The following is a 25650-nucleotide window of genomic DNA, read 5'->3' as shown; positions in this document are numbered from 1 at the left end:
ATGCACTGCACATGTGCAGATCATTTGTCCACATGGATGCAACAAACTGCTGAGTGGTGCTCTTGCAGCGAACGCTGGAGTCACAAGCAGAGTTCTTCCCTTCTCCTTTTGAGCTGCTGAAGAGGTAAAGAGAAGAGGTGGCTCTTGGGGTTCACAGGGGACTTGGAGGCCCAATGTTTGAGTCTAAGTTTAGAATCCTTGTGAGTGACCCACAGCCACTGAAACTCATGGACAGGCTGTCCCAGGCTATGGGTCCCAGCCCACAACCTCTCCTTTACCTTCACCTTCCCTTGACCCAGGAGAAGCAATTCCAGGCTGAGATGATATGATCTCCTGTCTGAAACCTGCCTGGGTCCCTGCAAGCAATGCACAAGGAACCCCAAACAAGACACATCACCATCTGTGGTGCTCACTGCCCCCACCTCTCAGGCCTGAACTGACAGGTCTCACTGCTGGGGGCAACCTACGTCCTCCCGAAGGTCTGGTGGAGGCTGTAGTAAATGCAGGATGAAGCCTGCAGTGCAGTGTCCCAGCACAAGTAACCCACAGACATTTCACAGGGCTGCGCTGAAATGATAACTCTGGGTAGCAGAGAGCTCAATCAGCACCTTTTTTATTAATATGCATCATAAATAAAGAAATAAATAAAGGCGAGACACCTCATTCTAACAGGGAAATACAAATTAAATACGGTGCGACATCCGCTAAGCCATATACAAGCAGGAGGTAACCTAGCAAGACCAGGGCCCCTTGCCATGGTGAAGCCAGCCCAGGCACGATGCTGTGAACAGCGTCAAGCCGGCCATGGCACCAAATACTGGCATGGCCTTTCATTAACACTGTTCCCCACCTGACAGGCAGGTGAAGATCCCCACTACAGCAGGCGGCATGAACATGGCAAGGAAGGGGTAGACTGGAATTGCCTCTACCAAGGACCCCAGGACCTCCAGTATCCCCTTGTGTTTGTGCACAACACTTATCCCCCCCACCCCATGGCACTGCTCAGCAAGACCAGAAACCCTGTGCCAAAGGGAGCATCACCCCTCCCTCCCCAGCTCCCTCTAGGAGCACCCCCAATCTACTTGCTGGGAGCACTGTCCCCAAATCCCTAGCCCAGTCAGGGACCCTGCCCTCATTCCCTCCCCTCCAGCACCCCTCCACTGAGCATCCCAGGGCTTCCTAGGCCCTGGTTCCATGCTCAGTGTGGAGGGCACAGGGCCTCCCCACAAAGCACCTGTCTGTGCACAGTGTAGCACTACCCATCCTGGACCTATATAACACTGAAAAACCCCGTGCCTTCCTCACAACCCCACACACCCTTTGCTCCACACTCACACACGTACCCCCCTCCCCTGGCTGTGGCCACGCACAGCCGCAGCACTGCCGCGTGGCACTGCCAGGCCACTTGTCCCAGTACAACCCAGCAGGAACCACTACAGTACACTAGGACAGGGATGCTCCAGTGTGAGGGAGCCCACCTTGCAGTGCCCCAATAAACACAACCCATCAGCCTAGCCTCACAGGGACCCAGCCAATGCAGGGTGCTCCCTGAGGATGCCGGGGATGCTGGAGGCTGCAGACTGCACTGCCACCCCCAGGGAGGGGATGGCCAGCATCCTGCACCCTGCAGCATCCAGCAGCTGGACAGCGAGGCAGCGCTGCCCTGGCAGGGACTGCTGGGGTTCCTGTAATGTACAAGTCCATGGCCTGTGGGTGCTGGAGACAGTGTGGGGCGGAGGGGGGGTCAGGCGGTCCCTGGTGTTGCTGCATGCATGGTGATGCCTGGCAATATGAGGTGCAGCTCTCAGAAGACCCCAGGGGGCTAAGTTGGCCTTTGGCAGCTGCACAAGGAGGAGCAAGAAGGAACCACCTACAGTTACTGTATTCTGTAATGGCAGGAAAGGTAAGAAACTAGCAAGAAGCTGTGTTTGTTCCTCTGGCAGGGTAGGCTACCCCAGAGGAGCCTCAGCAGCCCAGGGAACTGTGCTTGGCCTTCTAAATGTGTCAATAGTCCTCGTCCTCGGGGTGGGTGACATACATGATGGGCACCAGTCCCTTCTCGGAGCCAAGGCTGCACTGCAGCCAGTCACCATCCACCTTGGAGATGACCTGCAGAATATCCCCTTTGTTGAAGCTCAGTTGTCCTGCCTCAGTGGCAATGTGATGGCAAAGAGCTTTCACCTCACTGCAGGCAGAAGGAAAGTAGGGTTAGCTCACCTCAGGACAGTCACCCCACCCAGGGTCCACCACAGGCCCAGAGGAGAGAGGAAAACACTCCCCACTTCCCTACCCAGCAAGGCTCCCCCAGCAGCCTCCCCAGCTCCCCATCACCTGCAGACTGTGGAGTTGTGGTGGATGGATGCATAAGCTGCATCACTGCCCCAAATCATCCTCTGGTCCATGACTATGAAGGGGGCCAAGCAAACTGCAACAAGTAAGAGCCATGCCACCCTCAACCTAACACATTCCAGCACCTGCAGGATTGTCCACTTGGGTCACTCACCAAGCAGGGTGAGGAGATATCCCCCGGGCTGGTCGTGCCACAGCAGGTGCCTCGGGTGATTCTGGATGGGGGGGGTCTGGCTCTGGGGCTGCTTCACGCCACATGCTAGCCCCAACTGTCTGGGCCACCAGCTGGAACACAGACTTGTCCAAGCTCAGCCAGCCGGAGGGCAACCTGGAAGGAGAAGACAGAAGCAGACAGTGACAGGAAAGTGCACCCAGCAGCTGCTCTCATGGCAAGGTCACACCTTAAAGGGTTGGCTTCACGCACAGAGTGCACTGCTAGGCTTTGTCCCAAGCCTCCAGGCGATGAGGGCTTAGATATAACACCATAGCCTTACTGGGAAGGACATTAGCAGTGGTGATTTTCAGGAGCAGTAAGGGTGTATAGAGGGAGAGGCAGTGGAGAGAGGTCTCAGCTACTGGGGGCAACTTCACGCCTCCCCCTCACCTGCTGTGAACAACAGGGATGGCTCCATGTTGATGGCTCTCAACACGTGGTTTTGGGAGGGATGAGGTGATGATGGAGCCACGTAGCAGGCTTTAGATGCAAAGGCAGAGGTAGAGCTTAGGCAGAAGAGGAAAGCCTATGAGATGGACTGAGCAAGGGTGTGGGAGGAATTAAGGCAGGCTGGCAGGACTCAGCAGGGTTACAGACCCTTGATGTACCACTGCAGTGTAGCCAAGCTCTTGGTCTGACTTCCACCTGTACTGCCATACTCCAGGTTAACCAGCCCTTCTCAGCCCCACACCATCCCTGCCCTTACCTGTTTGGTTGCCTGGGCTCTTTTTGTACCTTCCTGGACCCAAACAAGTGTCCCCACTTGATGGGCTGACTGCCCTCTGATGCACTGGTGCTGCTGTCCTCTTGGGGGGCTGCTGCTGCTGTTGCTCCCACTCTTTGCTGAGCTTCCTTCTCCTTGCTGCGCTTTAGCTCTGTAAGCACAGAGTCTGGGGGGCTGCCCATCCAGAAGGGCCAGTTCCGTTCCTTTACCTCTTCGCTGACCACTACCTGCTGGGGCTTATCCAAGGGCTCTTCCATGGCTTCAGGACTTGGCTTGCTGGCCACCTTGGGCCTCTCTTCCAAGGTGCCCTCAGCAATGGGACAAGCCTCTGCACCCTCCACCACCCCTTCTCGGGGAGGTGGTGCCTTGTGAGTCTCCACTGACCTGCGTGCAGGATTCAAAGCCGCCGCCTTCTTCTCAGAGCGGATGAACTTTGAGCCTTCGGCTGAGCTCTCAATGTAAATCTGAGAGGTCTGCATGAGCTGGTACCACCAGCCAGCCTGCTTGTCCTTCTTCCCCTCCCATGTACTCTCTTGCATCTTGCTCTGCTCTTCCTCCCTGTCACCTTCTCCACAGGAGGCCCCCACTCCCTTGACCCTCTTCTCACTCACAGGCTGCTGTGGGCTGTGACCTGGTGAGATGTCACCATCTCTGGCACTCCCTTGGCATGTTTCAGGGGCAGTGCTGCAGCCGTCAGGATCCTCACTGCTGCCTCGGGTCCTCATCAGCTGCAGGGTCGAGTGCACAGAAAGCAGTAGGTCCTGCTTCACGCGCAGCAGCTCCTTTTGCTGCTGCTGCTCTTTGCCCATCTGCATCAAGTGGTGCTCAAAGAGGAGGTCTAGGTTGAAGGGCAGCAGGGAGAGAGGCTGGAGCAGGAGCAGGAGCTCCTCGAAAAGAGGCTGGCACACACTGTGAGACAGGCACAAGAAGCCCACTGGCTGGTAATGTGCCAGGATGATATCTGTAGGAAAACAGACATTAATTAGATGCTCTTGCCACCACTGCCAAGCCACCACAAAGCTGCTGAAGCTAGGAGGAAAGGAGGTGGACACCAGTTTTTAGTTGCAGTGTGAGGCTCAGGCCTGGGTCAGGGAGCACCAGATGCTCTGTGACCTCTCAGCAAACTGGCCCAGACGGACATTTCCACTTGTGCCTGCAGCCAGGACTTGCCTGGCAGACTATCAACCCAGATGACCTCTGCCACCAAATGCCATGGAAATAGTATGGGAATAAAGAGCACCAAAGAGTTGCCTCTTTGGTGAAAATCCTATTCTTCAGCTTCTAGAGATGAACAAGGAGCTGCAGATATGGCCAGTACCAGTCTCCTGTAGACAGAAATGTCAGGGACAACTAAATACAGTTTCCAGGGACCAGTCAGGGCTGAACTGTGGGTCTTAGAAGAATGAATTAGCATTTCTATCTGCAGCACTAGTTGTTCACTTGACTTGACCACATTTGCACTACTCCTCTGTCCTGCTTTATTGTCTGATCTCACTACCAGGAGACAGCTGGGAATGGAATTTGTGGCCTAAGCCCAGAAAGATAACAACTCTACACCACAATAGGACTTTCAACTTACCTCCAAACCCTCCACTCAGCTCTCATCACCCTGACAGTCCCAGCTTTTGCTCACACTTCCAGCTGTTAATGACGGCTTGAAACTACTTTTCTGCTTCAGAAAGCCAGGATAAGCATAGACCCTAGTCTAGTCTAGTCTAGTCTAGTCTATTCTGCTATAAAACAAATCCATCCAGTAAAACTTGCTTTTTTAATGTCAGGTTTTCCTTTCCATTCCTTCCTATTTTCCATGCCTAAAAAGTGTCAGGAAAGTGTGCATATCTCCAGGCACACAAAACTCTCAGGCACTGCACAAGGAACAGAAATTTAGGAAGGCTTAAATCTGATCTCCTGCAGATAGACTTGAGGGATTTGCACTGATAGCCTTGGGTACTAGCTGCAGGTGGGACGAGGAATGGAAGTCCAGGTTCAGGTGGAAGGAGCTGCATGGTGCTTGAACTTTCATTTGGGATTTCCCCTGCTACATTGAGACTGCGTATGGCTTAGTCCTTCACCTCAGGGCAGAGAAGAGCATCCCAAGCTGAGAGAGCAAAAGAGAAACACATTTCCATCTCATGCTCTATTTGTGTGCGGGGTTTGGCTCCCACTACAGCCCACAGCCTTCAGGCTCTTACCTTCATGGTTGTAAAGGTGGTTGAACCAGAACTCCAAGGACCGGATACTGCAGGAATGGAAAATCAGCAGGGTAAGAAAGTAACCGTGAGAATCTATTCACCCCATTCATCCTCACTGTTCTGCCACAAGAAGTGTGGCTGGAAAAGGACATTTACAAAGCATGGGCTTGTGAACCTCAGGGAAAGGACAGTGGCTCGGTTCCATCAGCATGCCTGATCACAGAGACCTGGCCCATCACCAAATATCTATATGGCCTTACATGTGCAACTGTAACCCCAAACAACCATGTATGGAGCAAGATTCCTCACTGTTCTGCTCCTATGTCCTTGATAAAGCTTTGTTTTGCTGAGAAGAGGCTGCTCTGGAAGAAGCAAATAATCTACAAAACTAAGACCAGTGCTGGTGGCTCAGCCCAAATTATGCCAGTACCCTGTGCCAGTGGAGGAGAGCTGGGTCACCCTGTGTGGGGAGAGCAGGGCAGAGGTTGTTCCTGACTAGAGGAGTTCTACAACATCTGGAGATCTTGGGAACTCTGTTACCACTGCTAGGGCTCCTGCTGACCACCAGAGAGAAGTAGGGAAACACTATCTGAGAAGTAGGGAAACACTATCCTAGCAGTGCTTATCCCTTCACCCACAACTGCCTTCCTCTGTTAAACACAGCAGAGTGTGCACACTCCATATCCAAACTAGAAGGGCCAGTCTAGAGTCTTGGGTCAGGGCAATTTCTCCTTCAGAGCCTCATGCCTTGGGTTCCACTGCAGCTCCAGGAAACAGTCATTTAAAGAGGAATTTCCAAGAGTAATCAATGCATATATTATGTCTAACCTCATATGAAGCAGAACAGGGAGAGACTTCTCACCTAATGTTTTGCATCTAAAACAGACTCGCCCTGTTCTTTGGTTGACTACAGCCACTTGTTCTCAGTCCTAACCTAGAAGGAGTTCCCTGAGGCTTACAGCTTATTCCTTCTCTTGCCTACTTCTGGGACGTGGCTTCCCAGATTCTTAAGGGTTTTTTCACGATCAGCTGTGCCTGCCTGCAGTCAAGGACCAACAGCTGCTGCCAGCCCTGGATAGGGACATGCAGCCACCCCAGAGGTCCTGCTTACTTGAGGAGGCCAAAGATGAATGCATTGAACCTCATGGTGTGGTTGGTGAGCTCTGTGTACTGGCTGATCTTGCTGTAGAGGCTGTGCAGCAACTTTGTAGAGGGGCCTGTGGAGAGAAGCAAATTGCTGAGGTTAGCTGTGGTGAGCAAAGCCAAAACTTCACCACAGCATGGAGCATCAAGGCAAGACAGATGTTGTCTGGGTTCCACATCTGTATGTGCATTGCCTCTCCACCATGGCAATGTGAGCTCACTCTGTATCAACACTTAGACTACACATGGCAGATAGGCTGTGATCCATCCCAGACCACCACTCCAAAACTCTGGTAGAGTTTCATTTCCACAAAGATGTGCCTCCCACACTTCAGTGACAATTGCAGCCATTGGCTCAAAGTGAGCACATAAAGAGAATATTGTGATGTGTAATTATAATTTGGGGTGTCTGCATCCGTAATCAGGCTATGATGCTCCCCAGTATGATGCAGAAACCAATGTAGAATAATTCTGTTGGGAGTTTTTTATCCTTTTTTTTTATCAGTTTGGTCTGTTACGGAAGAATTTGCAAATTTCAGGGGAAATGACAATAAATACTTGGGCAGAATAGTGCAGTGTCTCTCCCTTCTTGAAAGAGATAGTCAATATGCACGCTGTTCCATGCAGGAAAATGGGTGTTTTGCACTCCCATCCTTACAGCTAATCTTTTCCAGCACCTCCCAACCAAAACTACCACAGGCACTGCTGCACAACATCCATACCTAGCTGGGTGGATGCCTCCACCACGCTCCAGGGGATGTTCCTCCTCTGGCCAATGATCATGTCCAGGACATAAGCCTTGAGCCCATCACTCAGAATGTCCCGGACAGCTGGGCACAGGTATTTCAGGATGAGATGCCCCACATTTGGGCTCACAGAGCTGTTCCCAAGTTTGGCCTAGTGGACAACAGGCAACAGGGAGAGTGTTGGTAACTGTTTTCAACGTACAGATGCATGGAAACAGTTCAGCTCCACTTGCCTACTAGAGACACCCAGCAAGCAATATCCAAGCTCAGCAGCTCCTTGAACATGCAGTGTCTTTGCTTTCACTTCTGATGCCTTATACACCAGTTCTGGATTGCTCTCTGCAAGCTCTTCCCCAGACTGAGAAGAGGCAATAACTTGAAAAAAAGAATATCCTAGCTTGGGAAGAGGATATCCCAATTAAAAAGCACGTCTGATTTTCCCAAAAGGGATAACAAGGCTCTCCTGCCAGAGGAAGAGGTGGGGATATTCCTATTGCTGTAGATTTTCTTGTAGCTAATTCTGGAGCAGGAAGCACCAAGCCCCACAGAACAACCAGCACTGAGGGGATAAGGAACACTTAACTCAGTGACATATAAAGCTCTAACTCCTAGAGATTACTATAAATAAACAGACAAGGGCAAAATGGATGGCCAGAGCTCAGACTGAGGTGAAGAAGAAGCATCTAAGAGCTGAGCACCAGCAGAGCAGGGACACATTCTGCTGCTTACAGTCCTTAAGCTGCCAAGGGGTCTAGCCAAATGGGTCAGGCACTGGTGTTCAGGGCACAGATTTTACCAGCTGAGCTGGAATTATACTGACCAATTGGCACAGGTTCACAAAAGCACTGAACTGAAACTGAACGTGGCTCAGGAATAATCCTGTCAGATCCACTGAGCACAGCAGCAGCAGGGATGGATGCTGCCTTTTGACAGGTGAATGCTCAGTCCCTGGCACACTGATGCATAAAGAAACCCAAGGTGAAAACCACAGAACTGTCTGATAAACAAAGTAACAGGGGAATGCTGCAATTATTCCCCAAACCTACACTGCAATAATTGGAAATTCACAGTGAAGTCCTAAAAGCATGGGAATCTCGACTGCTCCAGTTATGCTGCACAGCAATCTCTGCATCAGCAACAGCTGTAATTAGGAGAAAACTACACTGGGCTCTGAGATAAGATTGAATGGTTTTGGAATCTGTCCCAGTCAGATTCCTCCTCAGGGACGGCATGCCAGGGGAGTTGTCATGTCCAGATAGTGTCACATAGCTGCCCAGAGTCGCCTAACTGAAGCCAAGCATTCAGCATTGAGAGGAGGCACCACAAACATGCTGTCACAAGACTGCCTGGTACAAACAGAAGCAAAATTGCTCTGCTTCTGTGTTGTTCCAGAAGTGAGGGATGAGGGAGCACAGGCTAAAGACAGCCAGCCCCAGAGCAACCCAGATGCACTTCTGTGTTATTCTGGAATTGGGAAATGAGGTGAGCACAGGCCTAAGACAGCCAGTCCCTTAGATGTACTCTAAATACTCTACGCTATTCATGGTAAGGGTGACCAACTGCCCCAGATGGGAGAAGTCTGATGCACTTTTTAATCATTATTAAGCCCTGTGAGCTGCAGAGGGATGGGGAACACTGCACTGTGCCCTGGCACCAGTGCCAGGCCAGACTCATGGGACTTGTGGAGGAGGGAGACACATCTCTCCACTGAATGAGAAAAAAGAGCTGGTGTGCTGCATCAGACCAGAAGGGCAGCTAGTCTGGTGTTTTTTCTTAAAAAAAGCCATAGTAAGTACATAAGAAAGAGTCAAGCCAGAATAAACATACATAATATTTGCCCTTTATACTTCCACAGCCTACAACTGCTTCCAACTCAAAGACTAAGCTGGATATTATTCCTGTGTGTTTAGTAAACATCAGTGAATTTCCCTTCACTGTGTTTTTCTGATCTTCCTTTAAATACATGTACTTACTGCATCATGCAGTAGGAATTGTCACAGATTTACTATCTGCTGCACAGTGTGTCATCACATTTGTTTGATTTGTTCTTAGTACTCCTGCCTTTATTAGATAACCTGCAGTTTTTAACTGGAAGAGAATGGAGAGGCAATCCTGCCCTGTACTCGCTGTGCCACTCAGAATGGAGTTAGATGCAAGACATACCTTCACCCCTGGATCCCTGCTGGTTCCAAAGTGAGCCACAATCAGGTCAACAGCAGTGTTGATAGCCTTCACCAGACCTAAAGGAAAACAAGAAGTCAAAGAGCTGCCTGAGGGGCTGCTGGGACAAACTAACAAAACACTCCTTGAAGTAATCAGCTAGGGGCACTGCAAGCCCATGTCTAGACACAAGCACTCTCTGCCAAAAAACATGCAGACTCTCCTAAATCCTCACCAAAACTCTCCCTGCTGGTTCCAGCATTCATCTATCAGCCTGCCAGTAAGACAACCTGTCAATATTCCCAAGTGACAGGGACCATCACTTCCACACCTCACGCCCTGAGGCAGCAGAGGTAGGATCTGAGGCAGCATGCCTTTTGCTGCCTTGATGCCACACGGCGGCAGGGCAGAAGCCTTGCGTTTGGCAGGTTTTATCATGACTTTTCAGTAACAAGCCAGTGGTGTGTAATCTGTCATCTGCACCAGGATAATCTGAGAACAGAACTGAAACAGAAGGGAAAACTGCTACCTGGTAATCATGAACACATAGTTGGTAAAGGCATGGGGACCTTTCCGCAGATCCCTTGCCTCTGAAATGGTAACAAATCAGCTGTCAAATCCTGCCAACCTTGCCTCTGGCACAGATCCTATCACAGCTGTATCTTGTCCTCATCTGGAGTCCTTTCTCCCTACTTTTTTATATAATTTATACAATATTATATTACTTATGTAGGGCTGAGCAGACTTTTTACCTAAATTGCAAAATCTCAGGTTAGCACATCTGCAACATCAATCAGATACACACGTGTCTACCTTTGTATATAGAGCTTGGGGTGGCAGCATGCCCTCCCTTTGGGTCATACTCCCGTGCCTGTCTACTCCCTCTGCCCATTCTTGTGCAGAGATCTAAGATCCCTTCTAATCATATTTCCTGCGACAAGCAGCTCAAGCACACTCTGTGGCACATTGCAGGGTCCACAAGAGATGCATGGACTCACCCTTCTTCTGCAGCAAGTCGATGGAGATGGACTCTGTGTTGCCATCTGGGGAGAGGCAGAACTCAGCAGGGGGTTTCTCTGCTAAGGAGAAGTAGTCAGGGAAAAAGTCATTGTAGGTAAGCTGGAGTTGCCTCACAGACTGTCCTGCAGGGACAAGACAGAGGGGACAAAGATCAGCCCTAATCTCGCACACCAAAGCTTCTTCCATGTTGTCTGCTTTTCCCAGAAGCAACCTGCACCAACAGCAGTCTTCATGACTGCCTGTCCTCTGCTGAGACAGCAAAGCTACAGGCTTGTTCCTACCCCAGCAGTGGTTTGCAATGTGTGCCTGCACAACTGATCCCCATTGCCTACCAAATATCCACCTCCAGCTTGACTGGGGGCCCACGGGCTCTCAAAGATGCTGTGGTAGGTTCACTCTCATGGGATAGGGCTAAGGGAAACCTTGCTGCACCAGACTCCCCATGCTGCTGCAAGCAGGGTTAAAAGTCAGCACAGAGAAAGTCACACACTGGCATCCACAGACAACAAACTACATGTTTGCTGCTTGTTCTTTGGGATGGCCTCTGGTTCCAAGGGGTGAGATCCATAGTTCTCCCATGTATGACCCTACCATGGTGCTTTACTTCCATCCGTTTGACTCTTGTGCTATGCATTTTCCCTTGAAGAAAGACAGAGAAACTGGTGGGTTGGCAGAGTGAGGTATAAGGCTTTGAGGAATTCCCTTCATTGTTTGAGGCTAGCCTGTAGAACGCTCTTCCTCTCACAGACCATACTGCTCTCCCCACAGAAGTCTTGGAGGTTCAAATGCAGTCTGCCCCTGTCAGCCCTTCCTGCACAGGTTTTGGAGGACAGGGAAGACCTTAAGGGCAAATCCTGGAGAAGATAAGAGTCCCATGAAGATCTTTAGTGCTGTCAGCTGCCTCATGAAATCTACAGTTCAGTACCCAAGACATTGTCTGGGCTGAGGCAGATGGTGAGGCACTATAGGGCACAGATCTGATATCTCTGAGGGTCCCAATTCTTGTCTGAGACAAACTACAAGCTAACCACAGTCCAGAAGCACTTACTGAGGTCTAAGCAAGCTCTTAGGCCATTCACTTTGCCCTTCAATCCAGCTCAGAGCTGTTAGTGCTGTTGCTCTCAACTCATGGAGAAGGAAGGCTCCACAAAGGTTTGAACCAGTGAAGGAATTTTCACCTTCGTCTTGAACCCTCCAACCCTACTCTGAACAGATGTATCATCCCTCCCACTCTGAGCAGGCAGAGCAGTGATGAATCCAAACTTAACCTGAGCCTCAAGGAAACAGAGGCTGAGTCCCAAGGCCACCTCCCAAGATTCCCCAGCAGAGAGGTGGTGCGCACCGTTCAGCTTGCAGTGGAAATGGCTGGTGCTGAGAGCGCCAGGGAGCTCAAAGACGGGGTTGCCCCGGTTCAGCCGAGGCTCTTGCTGCCTCCTGTCCAGGCTGCCTGCTAAGCTGGGCAGCCCTGAAACACGGTCCAGACCCAGGGGGTTCCTCCGCCTGTACTCTCGCCACTTCAGCGCTTGGGGGGAGAGGTGGTTCGCTGGGATGCGCGGGCAGTGAGCACCAGACAGGATGACGAGAGCACACAGGAGGATGTGGAAGGCAAACAGGAAGGGAGAGGAAGAGAAAGATGGAGGACAGAGAAAGAGAGACAGCACATTACTCAGAGATCTAGCAGCATTTCAGGGCACTAGCACATGCACATGGAGACAGGTGGAGGTTGCTGCCTGGCCAAGCAGGGCAGGAACTTTGGTGCCCTTGTGGCTGCAGGCACAGAGGCAGCAGGTTTGAGGTGCAAGCACCTGTCATGGGGTGCTGTAAGAAGGTTACACACACTGCCCTCTCTGAAGACACAGTGTAGGGGTTGGGACTGGAGGGACATGCTCTTAGTGTAGGTCTTCCTGCAGTATCCAAATGCCATTTTATTCTGATCTGTGACTATAGGAAATGGTGGTATTGTAAGGAGCAGCCACGGCTACAGGAGGCTGTAGATACTCCAGACTAGCAGGTCCTGGAGGACAGGTACCTACCATTGACAGGCCGTATTCCCATGCTGCTCAGGGGACCAGAGCTGCTGGTCTCACTGCCACTTCTCCAGTGTGAATCTGCGTGGCCTCCTACTCTGCTCATGGACATGCCACCCATTGAGAGAGGTGTGAGGGACCCACTGTGGAGTCGGTATTCAGAGAGCAGTGGGCTTGGCTCCAGGGGGGCCTCCTTCTTGGGAATCAGCTTGGGGTTCTCCTTTTGCCTCAGGGAGTCAGCTTTGATGGCTTTTGAGGGCTGCATGGCACTGACAGCAGGTGATGACCTCATAGGAAGCAAGTTAGCAGAGATGGGGCAGGACCGGCTTCTAGGGGGCTGGCTGTCTTCAGCTCTCTCTGCGGTGGGCGAGGAAGAGGAGTCCACGCTTTGGAAGAAAGGCACGTTGCAACGCACAGGGGAGTAACTGCCCAGTGGGGATGGACGTGTTGTTTCGGGGCCAGGCTTTTTGATGCCTCCATCACTGCGTGAGGCAGCTCCATCTGCTGAGCGCTGGGTCAGGAGCGTGCCATGGGCTTGGCTCCCCGCCACCGCTGCCTGCTCTGCCGAGGTGGCCCAGGCTGAGGACTGGGAGCTGGAGATCTGCTGGCTGGCAGGCCGGTTGCTGGACAAGCTGTAGAGCTGGGAAAGGCTGGAGGCAAAATGGCTGTGCAGGGCACGTGCCTTGGGTGGCTTGCTGAAATGGTGCTGAAAAACAAAGGGCTGGATGGGCAGAGTTGTGGGACGCTGGTCCTTGCTGTAGCGTACCACAGGCTTGCTGTCTGTGCCACCACCTTCAGGGAGAGAAAGGGGAAGAAAGTGTGAGGATGGGCAGAGCAACAATCATCCTCAGACAAGCTGAATACAGGCAAAAGGGAATGTCCTCTCTGCTGTAGGAGGAAGAGGATGAGCTAGAGGCCAGTTACAAAGCGGTTCAAGTCTGAACTGGATACACACATCAAGAGCTGGCAAGATAAAAGCTATGTGGCCCCCAAGTACAGAGTATCCAGCTGTCTGGAAGAGCAGAGCACTGCACCAGGACCTTGTCTGTCCTGGTAGGGTCACCAGCCTCACATCCTTTCCCAATCTCTTGCCCTCTGGACAGCACAAACTATGGGGTCAGGTGCCTGCCCTTGAGCTGCCTCTGCCCAAGCAGTACCACAAAGTCAAGGCTCCACACTCTGTGGTACAATCAGATTTCTTATCACAAAGGACTTTTCCCCCCCACATGCACTGTGGACTCACACAGCCCAGCACAAGCGTTACATGCAATAGCACGGCAGCTCTGCACCCCATATTGCAATATATTGGTACTGTTGCAAAGGCTGCCTGCTTCCCTTTCTCCCTCCCTCTTCTTTTCCCTGTAACTGTTCCCACTTTGAAACACAGAGCTTCCCTCATCCCCCTGTTTAAACAGGACATTCCCAACCCTGGAAAGCATGAGTCTGCTCCAGCATATGATGTACTAGGATGTCCTGCAGGAGTGTGGTGGGCTGATGTACATGTGTAGATGCCTCCAGCTCCTGATGGGGCCACAAAAATCCTAAGGGACACATCTGAAGTGTGACACACTGTGCTTTCAGTGCAAAACACACACTGCACTGGGTGCACCTGTGGGGCTGACTGAGATCCCTGATCAGCCCTGGTGTTACCTGCTGCCTATTGGGTGTTCCAGACCTTTCTCCATGTAGACAGCTTCCAGCAGGGCTTGCTTTCCCTCTAGCCCCTCTCAGCCCCTCTAGACTTGCATGTTGCTCTGGGCTGGAGCAAGGCAGATATACCTCCCTCTCCAGCTGCAGGCAGGAGCTTCTTGCAGAGCCCTGATGTCTGCCTTGCTGTCACAGTGCATAAGGAGGGGCCCCACAGGGCGGTGGGCAGCAACTGCTGGGATATATTACCATGAAAGCTCCCATCTGCCCCCTCCTCCCTGAGCAGGGCCTGCTCCTTCCAAGCCCTCCCTCTGAAGCTGAGAGGGCTGCTGCCACGCTGCCCTCTCCCAGCAGAGACCTGCGTTCACTGCCAGCCCACACCAAGCACACATTCAAGGCTCAATAAACAAACAGGACAATAACTAAAAAACTTTTTCTCTGAAAGCCAAAATCTCTCCCACCCCTGCCATGGCAATAAACCACATATTCTTACCTCCTGCCAGATATTTTCAGAACATTAAGTGGAGACAGTCTGTTAAGGCATCATAGATTTTTTACATAGGAGGGGCTATTTACTGCAGTGGTCTGGTTAAGAGGCATTTTGGAAGGGCTTCTACCTGCAAAGCATGTAAAATACCTGTCTAGGGCAGAGACAGAAGTCTCTCACAATGCTGGAGAAATGGCCATGACGCCTTAAGTTTCAGCTTTCGTATTTTTCAGATTCTGTGCTGCCTAGGTGCATAGTTCTGAGCCTCATATTAAGTGTTAGTAAACTCTCTTCCCAGAGTAGGTAGACAAATAATCCCTTTCTAGCCTGAGATCAAGGAAACCCAAAGTTTCAGGCCCAAAAGCATAAACAATGGTGGACTGAAGAGAGAAAAGAAGAAGGATGGGACTTCATAATCTGAAACTGTAATTGAACAATTAACCCAAATATTCAAATTAAAAAAAAAACAACAACAAACTTATAAAAGTGTGAGATCTTGTGATGAGTTGTCCATTTTGTGACCATTTAGGGTCCATCCTGGGTATAGCCCTGACCAGGCTCTTGTCCTGCCCAAGGTGCATCCTTAAAGGCCTTTCAGTAAATACCTACTTTATTCTCTTAGCTCAGTCCAGTCTCTGTTCCAGGTCAGCCTTCTCAAGGCATCGGCCATACTTCCAAAGGGAGTGTCACACAGCTTTCTCATGAGGACAAGTGACAGCAATATCAAGGTGGAAAACAACTCACATTTTGCAGGCTTCCCTACAGAGGTAACTGTGACAGTGGCTGGGAACATTTGCTGCAATCTACAGCACTGTGGAGGACATGACCAGGATATTCCAGCAGAGTCATACAGATTAGACTCTGCAGGACTCACTGTTAAGTCTTAGCAGAAACTGTGTGAGCTTCTAGGACCTGAATGGAAAAGAGACTGCTGGCTAAGCCTCTCCCCTTTCCACCTCTGCCCCACATAACTCCAAAAGAGAAAGGCTGTGACTATGACTCTGCTAAGCATCTTCACATCTCAGTCTTTGGACCTAAGGGCTGGTGATTGTCATGGACAAGCACTGTAGATACCCTGGAAGGGATACAACCCTTCAAGCTGCACAGACCCTCGGTATTAATGCCATGTCCTTGCTAACATGACATGAGAGGTTTGAACAAAACCTCAGGAGGCTTTACAAATACAAGGACAAGACACTTGCACTGATTATGAGACTGAAAGGCTTTTGAGACAAAGCACAGCAAGGCTTTGTCCCAGGGACTGGCAGACTAGGAACCAAACTGCCCTGGCACTGGTCTCTTATCACCATGCAGGTTTCCCTCATACCCCAAGAGGCTGCCTTCCATTTTACTTCACTTTTCCACCTAGTTTGGCTCCTTACCGTCTGCTTGGGCTCTAACATCTTTTTGTCCGTGGCCACTGGCAGAGCCACCTGAGAAGCTGGCATCTGCCTCCTTCAGCAGGGAGAGAGAGGCTTGCTCACCTGCCCCACGCCCACTGGGGACCTTCTCACTGGAGACCGAGTCTTTGGTGGAACACAAAGCCTGGCTGTCCCCAAAAGCATGATTCAAACAGAAGCCCTCACAGCTCCGGTTCAGGCCGTGGATGAAGGGCATGGGTGGAAGACTCTGGCTGCGCCGAGCTCTTTCTTCAAGGAAGGTTGGGCAATCCCGCTGAGTCTCAGGAATAGGAGAGAACTCCAGGGAAGAATCACCACTAGAGCGGAGCGGTGGGGAGGTGCCGTTCTTTTTCCGCCCTTTAGCTAGTTCAGCAAATGATGTCACCCTCTTGGGGGGAGAGCTCTGAATGGGTATTGCTGGACTTTCACTCAGCTTGACTGGACAACTCACCATGCGCTCCAAGGAGCCCAGCCTGCTGCCAGGACTCCTGTCCAGGTTCTGGTCATAGCTCCTGGAGCGCTGCCGGCTTGTGTTGAGGTTTGGTGGTGACACGTTGACATACACCTGACCCTCAATCATATTGTGGCTGGATTCTCTCTTTGGCTCCTCTTCACTGCACTCTACATTGCTTTCTTCTTGTCTCAGGTCGGGCCTTCTGAACAGATAGTATTCTGTGGGCTGGGCTGGACTACCCTTGGTCTGGTCTTCTGAGCAGCTAGTTATGGAAGACCCTGCAGGGCTGGGGGATGACTGGGAAGACAAGTCACATGTGACTAACTTATAGTAATTCTGAGTAGCCACAACAAGCCGTGCTTGGCTCTGGAAGCAGGCAGTGAGGTCTGAGCTCTCTGATGTGCAAGGCTCACAGTGGAGGTGGTAGGAGTTGCAGTTAGCATCAAGGACAGGTGAGGAGGAGTGTTGACACCCACACACCTTCCCCGAACTTTCTGGGTTATGCGACTCGCAAGACATCTTGGATTCAGTGGGTGATGAATGTAAATCAAGGTAAAAAGCTCCTGTGTCTGAGTGACTGCAGAAGGAAGAGTCACAGGACAGGTTAGCTGAATTCAGGTTGGATTGAGACTGACCATTCATTTTGTTGTAGAGAGCACTGAAGTTTACTAGGACCCCATCAGAACTGTTGCAAGAAGAGTCACTGATGTAGCCCATCTGTTGGTCAATCACTTCAGACTGACTTGATGAACTGTAGCAGCGACAGTGCTGGATATCTGAGCTGGAACAACTGCATGTCCTGTGCAGGGCATCCTGATTCCTCAGCGGCTCACCTGTGTTCTGGTTCCACTCCTGGTCACCACTGTCAAAGGAGAAGTTGGAGGAGCTGCCACGCTGGCAGCTGCATTCATCCAGCTCCATGCGTTCCGTGGACTGATGGCACCTGTTTGCATTGTTCCTCTTCTGGATGTTGTCACTGCTGAGTTTGTCCTCCTGCCCATCCACCACACCGGACCGGCTGGCCATGTTCCAGGATTTCACAATGTGGCTGGAGTCATGGAGGTGGAAAGGGGGCAAGGCCAGATCCTGCAGACTGAAGGGAGGTTTGCCATCGACAAGTGAGTTGTGAAGATGGAAAGATTTTTGACCCAAGTCATCCCCAAAAATACTGAGGTCTTCACCCTCGCTCAGCAGGAAAGGGTTGTGTCGCTTACTGACACTAGGGACTATCAGATCCCTTGCTTTTCTTTCTTTGTTGTCTGAGGCCTCTGCTGAGGTTTCAGAGGTCTGGAGAAAGCTGCTGTACACCAAGGAGTCAGTCTGTGAGAGGTCTCTGTCTGGAAGGGCAGAGGTCCGTGTAGTGCTGAGCTCTGGCTGGCAGAAGGGGTTGGTCCTTTTGCTCACGGAGCAGCACTGTCTATCAGGGACCTGGCAATGCACCAGGGGAATGTGATGGACAATCAGCGTCTCACCAGTCAGTTTGGGTGGACTATCCATGGTGAGAAATACTCTTCAGGGCATCAGTGAAGCTGGTACCACCCATAAACAGGTAGGGTTGCACATGAGAGGCAGGGAGGACACTTCTCATGAGGGAATTCAGACACCTACAGAGAGACAAAATCACAAAGGAAGTCACCTCTTGGGAAAGGCAGTGACTATTTAAAGCATCCTTGGTTTGACTGAAGATTTCATGTGTTGACAAGGATCAAACTGACTGGTTCCTTGACAGCACAAGTACCTGACCACAAGGTCCTTCTTCTGGGAAACAAACCATTGCAAGGTAAAACAAACACCCTCCATGCAGGCTCCCGGGACAACACTTGTGATTCCACCTGACCCCTCTCAAAGTTATCTGAAGAGAGTAACTAATTTTAGTTAAGTGGCCAAAGGGCTGTACAGGATTTGGGCCAAACAAAAACCTCACTGCAGATGGCACTGTGTGCTCACAGGAAAACAGCACAGGGTCTGAAGTGAAGCACTGCACTCCAGTAAGAGCAGTCTGTCTTCTCACACTGGATTGAACATCTTTGCTTCCTTTTAGATACATTGAACTTTCCTTCAAGAACCAAACATGGCAAGGTCTTGCAACAGACACACACACACATCCAGGAAGAGAATGGAAAGCAAGAGCAGACTGGAACAGATAAGCAGCAACAGTCATTCCTCTCCAAATCCAGGAGACCCCATGAAGTCCTGAGCCCTTTTAATGGTGCCAGGGGAATATGCCAAGGTATGCAATTACTTATGTACACAAGGGTCTCTCCAGTGAAAAGGACTGGATGACTTCAGCAGGGCCCAGGGAGCCACTAGCGTTGGTCAAATAGGTCCCATACAGCACACTGGCTTTTGCTAACCTTTTGCTGATGGTGAAACTTCAGCCCAAATTGGTCCGTACTGTCATCTGGGAGATCATATCTCTCTGCCACATTATCTGTGGCATTTACCTGCTTATTACCTGCTGCACTCCACAACAAAGTGACTACCACAGTCCCAGGAGCCATACAGGCAGGGCACTGCACAGGCAGGACACTAAGAGCCCCACTCTCCCTGTGCTCTCCCTCTAAGAGCAGGTTCTTAGAGAGCCAGAGGAATAACAAAATGGTTTCAGCTGAAAGAACCTTAAAGAACATCTTGTTCCAACCCTCCTGCCATGGGCAGGGATACCTTCCCTCGGACCAGGCTGCTCAAAGCCCCACCTGACCTGGCCTTGAGCACTCCCAGGGATGGGGCATCAACAATTTCTCCGAGTAATCCATTCCAGTGCCTCTCCACCCTCACAAAAAAGAATTTCTTCCTAACATCTAATTTAAACATGCCATCTTTCAGTTAAAAGCTTTCCCCCCTTGTCCCATCACTCTCCACTTGAGTCAAAAGTCTCTCTTCATTTTTCTTGTAGATGTTCACCAGCTTTTGACATGGGAGAACAAAGGACAAATCCATTTCTCCCTCCTCACCCAACCCACAGATGCAGCCTACAAGTATCTCCAGCACAAGTCTGGAGGGGTTTTCCTCTTGCCTTCCCTTCTACAGGTCAGCTAATCCAACACAGACAAGTGCATGGGCAGGCAAGCTAAGGCAGCAAGGAGAGGCAGAAACCACAAAAGACAGCAGTGATCCAGGATGAGTTTGAGAGACTGAAAAATTACCTAATGCTCTCACAGATCTACCACTTGTTCTGAAAACCTTGGCCCAAGCACTCTTGGTCAGCATTATTGACCACAACTCATCCAGGCATCCTCAGTGACCACTGCATCCTGAAAATTGCCTCCTGGGATCCTGCTCTGGACTCCAGGGCTCCCACCACTGACCTTCAGACTCCAGAAAGTGGTATTCACAGCGGCTTCTGCCTACCTTACCCCATCATTTGTGACTGTGGGGTGATAATGGATTTGAAGTAGACCTACAAGGGACATGGGGGCACAGAAGGGAAAGTGAGAAATGTGGGCTGAATGAAGATAGAACAAGAGCATGAACAATGAGACAGCTACACAGAAACATCAGGAACTTCACTTCTTACAGCCTCAAGGTGTAAGAATAGCAATTAGAAGATGATAAAAATGATCAAAAGAAGTACTTTCCTCCCATGCAGCAGTGCTTCTCACAGGCACAGGATGATGCTGGCGGGAAATAAAAACACAAACATGGAAACAGAGCTATTGTTTGCAGTAAACACCCAATAATGCAAAAGTTAATGCTAACACCAGTGTCAGAGAACAGACAGACCTTCTGGTAGATGCTACCAGAGACTTACATGGCTGGGACACTCACCTACATGTCTGCTTCTCCTGAGATGTTTCATTCAGGTTTAGGCTCTGAAGAAGAGAAACCACCTAGACCACTTGGACCAGGTACTGGACATCCAATTGGAATACTAACTGTGCAACCCATAAAGTCTCCCTCACCTGCAGTCTCTCTAGAACCTCTATCAGCCTTTACATCGCTTTCAGTGATTTCTCTGTCTTACAAGCCTTTGGCTCCTTTCCCACGCTGCTGCCACAGAGGCTGATCTCTACTCAGCCCAGATCCTGGAGGGCAGATTTTCTTCATCAAGGATTCCTAAGACCCCATTGCTCAAGAGCCATTGTGAATAACAGCAGCTCCTGACCCTGAGCTTAGAGCACACATACATACACACAAACACTCTCTTACTTGCTGGAGTGGGTTTGTGCCCCAATTTGGACCTTGTGCACCACTGATGGCACAGCAGGAACTCTGGATTTATCTAAGTTTACTTCTATTGAACTCAGCAGACACTTACCCTGTCTTCCTCCCCTCACCTCACAAGCATTTTGGGTAAAAAGCTGGTCTCCCAGTGCCTACCTACTCATGCAGCCCATGCCACCTTTGTTACTGATCTTGTATCTGACTGTAATGCTCAGATCACATTTCTCCACCAGGCTTTGCTGTATTTCAAGCGCTGCCACAATGCAACCACCTGAAAAGCATAATTTTGAGGATACGGACAATGATGGCAGTACACTTGACTGCTGAAGGTCATGGTCTCTGCTGCCTCTGGGAAATGGCTGCTTGGAGCAGACTCCCAGCATCAGCACCCATCTGCTGACAAGCCCTGCTGAGCAGCACACAATTCACGTCAGCACGGAAGCTGCTGTGGGAGGACAAGGCTTGCACAGACACACTTTGACATTTGACTGCAAAATGTCAGAGCTGACACACAGCCATTTCCCATCTGTCTCTCCGGTGCTCAGGCTGCAACACCCGGCTCTGCCCAGGTCTCTGGCTCCAGCAGCAGCACAGGCTCCCCGGGTGGGCTAGGATTCACTGGCTGCCAGAGATGCTGCAGCAGACGGACACCCATCCTGCCTGCACCCACAACCTGCTTCCAGTGCCAGGCTCTGAAATGCAGGATCACAGGTGACATGCAGACAGCTCCTGCCTGGAGACATTCTGACGGCTTCTCTAGGGATAGGCATGACATTTTGTGCCATAGCTACTCCTTTTTTCTCCCTTGTAACCTCTCCTGGCTTCCCTTGGACTTGGGGGGGCAGAGAGGTAGGCAATGGCACTGCCAGCAAAAGGATTATCCAGTTTCCAACACCAGAGCATCCTCCTTGGACACATCATTAGTTGACTCTTCTGTATTCTGCAAGACTGTAGAAGCATCCTTCCTCTTCCTACTTGGGATCTGCTATGCTAGGATTGACAATGGGGAATAAAATGCAGTAAGCAGACCACTTTCAGATTTTATTGGTTTTGATCAGCTCTTCATAAAGCCCTCACTCCGCTTTTACAACAGGAAATTTACAGATGGGGATAGGCAGTTCATACTTGAACATTTTTTGCCAATCAGTTCATTCTTATCATTGTGCTGAATCCTGCTCAATGCTACACACACAAGAGCAAATACAGCATCCAGCACTGATTCCTGCCTAGAACAGCACGTAATGGCAGCACAAGGCAGGGAGACATGCAGGCAGCACCACAACTCTACAGATGTCTGCATGTCAGCCATTTTATTTTCAAATGTCAGAATTCTTGCCTTCTCCATACTGACACCATCTGCTGCCACATGGCAGATACGGGTTGTTTATTCAGGGAACTCTTCCTTGTGGTGCTAAGGGTTACCCAGAGAAGGTGAGGATGCCACTGTGGATGCTTCATTCCAAACAGGAAAAATACAGAGCAGGAAGAATGGCTTTTTGTAAGACGCCCACATTTGGTATGGAACTGCTCATGAATGATTGTATCTCCACGGAAATAAACATACACAATAAAAGCTCCTTAGCTGCAGCAGTGCTCTAGGTAAAAAGCAGGTGAGTGCTGACAACAAAGGATGGTTCAGCACTGATCTGCGAGCTGCCTCTCAGGTCATGTCTGAGCTTTAGAGAGGAGGCAGCATGCTGCAAGTAACAGGAGCCTGTAAAATACTTTGCACTCTGCACTCAGTGCCTTTTGAGTCCTTGCTGACCACTACACAGAGGCCCTCAAATACGTCTCCTGTCATACCCCTAAGACTGAGGACACTGTGCCAATTCAAAGGTGGTCGGTGCAGCCTCATGCCTCCTCGGGTACAAACTCCTGCCTCTGCAACACTGCTGAGAAGATGCAGAAGCAACCAGACCTGGCTGCAATTGCCTCCAAGGGCTAATGAGTTATGTGTGGTGGCTGCACACCCCCAGGCAGATTTGGAGTTCTACTAGTGCTGAACCCTTAATACTCTGCTCTGCTCAGCGCTGTCCCCTGCACACACCGGGGGTGACAGCATTCAGCTCACAGTAACACAGGCTTCCCCATAAAATGTAATGCACTGGAGAAGGCATGCAGAGATAGGAGAGATAAATATGATTTTAATGTAAAAAGACTGCACATAGAGCACAGAGGATGAGGAAGCAGAAACTACTTCATCAGAACTGTCAGCTGGAGGCAATGCCGGCTTTCTGGAGGATGGCTTTTCTGAACAGATCACTGTTTCTACAAACCTCAGTCACTTCATCCATGAAATTGAGCGTCCAGAGGAAACCTTTAACTGTGAGGGTTATTGCTGACTCCTTACGTATGGCTATGGTTTCACTGCCATCATCACCTTCCCCAGGCAGACCAAAATTCATCATGTTGTTTAAAGGTAAAATACGCAAAAATAGGGTTAAAAGCTAGGCATTCAGTTTCATAGAAGAAACAGGAAAAAAAAATTTTTGTACTAGAGCTGCTTGTTCTTTAAAGGTTGTTCCATATGAACCCGACTCCTACAGTGCATTTGCATTAACATGCCTGAAGGAAACACACAGTTCTACAAAACAAACACCAGCAGAAATGCTGCAAAAAGCAACTGTTTGTGTGATCTTGCAGACAAAGGCACAATACAGACATCTCCTCTTTGCTCCACAGGGAGAGATATTTTCAGTTTACTCCCTGTATGTCTATCTCCAGGCAAAAGGGCTGAGAGATTAATCCAAACTGAAAGCCACCCTTCAGACAGCGTGGGGGATCTGGGGTCTCACTATAACCAGCATCAACGCTGCAGTTCATCCCTGCCCCACCTCTGCCACTCCAAAAGCTGCCAGAAAGCACTAAATAGTTTCAAACAAACACTTATTAGGAAAATTCCAGAAAACTGGAGGGCATTCAGGGAGCAGCATCAGAAAAGAGGATGGAGGATGAGTGGCTCAGGGTGAGTGGCCTGGGGGTGGGTCTGAACCACGGGAATGAGGGTGGAGGGTGCAGAGGGTGGAGACTGAGGAAGACTGTAAATTGTTGCAGGATGAGTCTAGTTAGTGGTATTTGTTCGGACACCTGTTCCTTTCTTGCCAGCTAATCTCTGTTGAATTCACACCTTCATTAAATGCTTTATTAAATCATCCAGTGTGTTTAATGAAAAAAAAAAAAAAAAAAAAAAAAAAAAAAAAAAAAAAAAAAAAGGTGTAAAAGGAAATGCTAATTGTTTGACTCATCCTAAACCTCCAGCTCTCCTTCCCTGCTTCACGGGACAGGGAGCATAGTCAGGGTGGTCTGCATACTCCCAGGGTGAATATCCCAGCATTTTACATATAAAGGGAGCTGCAGTAAAATAGAAAGACTAAATAATTACTAAAATTCTGCCTCTGCTCAGGCTGATTCCTCTTGTGCTGCTGTGTACTGACTCCTGAAAAGACCACTTCCCTTTTCTTTCCACAAAGCCCTGCCTTTGCCAGGGCTTTTTCCAGTGGTTTTCAGGACAGCTTGACTAAGACCATGATTAATGTATCATTACATCCCATACAGTATTATGATGTGTTCCAAATGGAAACCACAGCATGTGACAGTCAGTCACAGCCCTTGTGCTGCTGGCAGAAAGGAGCTATATGGGCCAAGGGCTACCAGCACACACAAAACTAAGCAATGGGTGTAGTGTGTGTATGTATTCCCGATGATGACTTTAGCAGCGTGAGGCAGGTAGTGCCTCCCAGCCAGAGGACAAAAGCCCCAGCTGCTCTGTGCATTTAGAGTTACACAAGACATCAGAAATAGCTCAAGCAGCAGATCTGTACTAGCTAGCACAGGAGCCAGGACTGTGACCGAACCAGTTTCTCCCATTTCTGTGATCCCTTGCTCTGTGACTCATCATCTGGCATGTGGCACTCGGCAAGAGCCATTTACAGGCCATGACTCAGAGCATCCACTGAGGTGCTCTGGGATGGAACCTGCTCCTCCTCCTCCTCCCTGCCCCAGCCCCCAGCACATATGCTCCTAATTACTTTATGCAAATCCGCAGAGAAGAAAAAGACTGATGTTTCTAGCTGTTCATATCACACAGAAATTGCTGCTGAATTAAACTGCAGACACAGTAAATCCTTTCTTATCACAGACACTAATGCAGCAGCAGCAGGAGGGACTATGCTTGTATAGCATCTTTTTGCCTAAGCACTCTGAAAGCTTCCTGAAGATCTTACAACAGCAGAAATCACACAATTCCATTCTGAAGTGCAGATCTGCCTAGGTGCTGGAGCCTGGGTTTGCAGGGTCACCAGAGCACTCAAGAACCCACACAGAAAGACAGAATATCCTATAAGCATATGGAATTTCTAGGCACACTCAGTATTCAAAGATGCCAAGACTATCCTTCCTAACTTCACAGCTTCGGTCAGGGCTTACTGATCCTGACCTAATAAAGGGTGGCTTCCCTGTCCATGATAAGGGGGTAGGAACTAGATGATTTTTAAGGTTTCTTCCAACCCAAGCCATTGTATGATTCTATAATTCGTGCAAAGCAGGGCTGTCAGCTGGCTGCCTCATCAACCTGCTCCTTCTACTGACCTGCCCAACTGAGGACCTCATGAACCAGCAGCTGCAGCTGAGTGGGGGCAAAACCACAGCAATCAGCTGTGGGTGAACTTGAGTCAAAGCCAGCACAAATCTCCACTGAAGGTTTTTGCACCACCTTCTATGCCTGGGAGCTGCGAGCTCAAAACTTTTCTGCCACAACAGCTGCAGGAGGCAGGGAATGGAGTATCTGGCTGAGAGAGTCAGACATCAAACTCATCTCAGCTGCAGGAATCAAGGCCAACTTTCTGACCTGTGCCTGCACAGCGTGGCAAAACTGTTCCCTAAGTCTGTCATAGGGCTACATGCAGTGGTGAATGGGCAGCTGTT

At 50.0% G+C, this 25650-nt stretch overlaps 1 protein-coding gene across 4 annotated transcripts in view; it reads right to left on the bottom strand.

Annotated features, from left to right (window-relative positions):
• Nucleotides 1-597: 597 nt before the first annotated feature.
• The window catches only part of RUSC2 (RUN and SH3 domain containing 2), a 51684-nt gene continuing 26631 nt past the window's right edge, over nucleotides 598-25650 (bottom strand). For 2 of the 4 annotated variants that reach the window (XM_066339481.1, XM_066339480.1), the window contains exons 3-13: nucleotides 16092-18167; nucleotides 12582-13367; nucleotides 11891-12091; nucleotides 10527-10670; nucleotides 9532-9608; nucleotides 7345-7519; nucleotides 6591-6696; nucleotides 5480-5526; nucleotides 3270-4248; nucleotides 2504-2677; nucleotides 598-2185 (exon numbers count right to left, since the gene is read on the bottom strand). In XM_066339481.1, coding sequence (XP_066195578.1) covers nucleotides 2005-2185; nucleotides 2504-2677; nucleotides 3270-4248; nucleotides 5480-5526; nucleotides 6591-6696; nucleotides 7345-7519; nucleotides 9532-9608; nucleotides 10527-10670; nucleotides 11891-12091; nucleotides 12582-13367; nucleotides 16092-18060 — 4839 coding nt within the window. In that variant the 5' untranslated portion in view covers nucleotides 18061-18167 and the 3' untranslated portion in view covers nucleotides 598-2004. The remainder of the gene's footprint in view (nucleotides 2186-2503; nucleotides 2678-3269; nucleotides 4249-5479; nucleotides 5527-6590; nucleotides 6697-7344; nucleotides 7520-9531; nucleotides 9609-10526; nucleotides 10671-11890; nucleotides 12092-12581; nucleotides 13368-16091; nucleotides 18168-25650) is intronic. The other 2 variants (XM_066339482.1, XM_066339484.1) reach the window with 2 other exon arrangements.

Source organism: Sylvia atricapilla, chromosome Z (assembly GCF_009819655.1).
Source record: "Sylvia atricapilla isolate bSylAtr1 chromosome Z, bSylAtr1.pri, whole genome shotgun sequence".
NCBI lineage: Eukaryota > Metazoa > Chordata > Aves > Passeriformes > Sylviidae > Sylvia > Sylvia atricapilla.
This window is presented reverse-complemented; position numbering and strand designations above follow the sequence as displayed.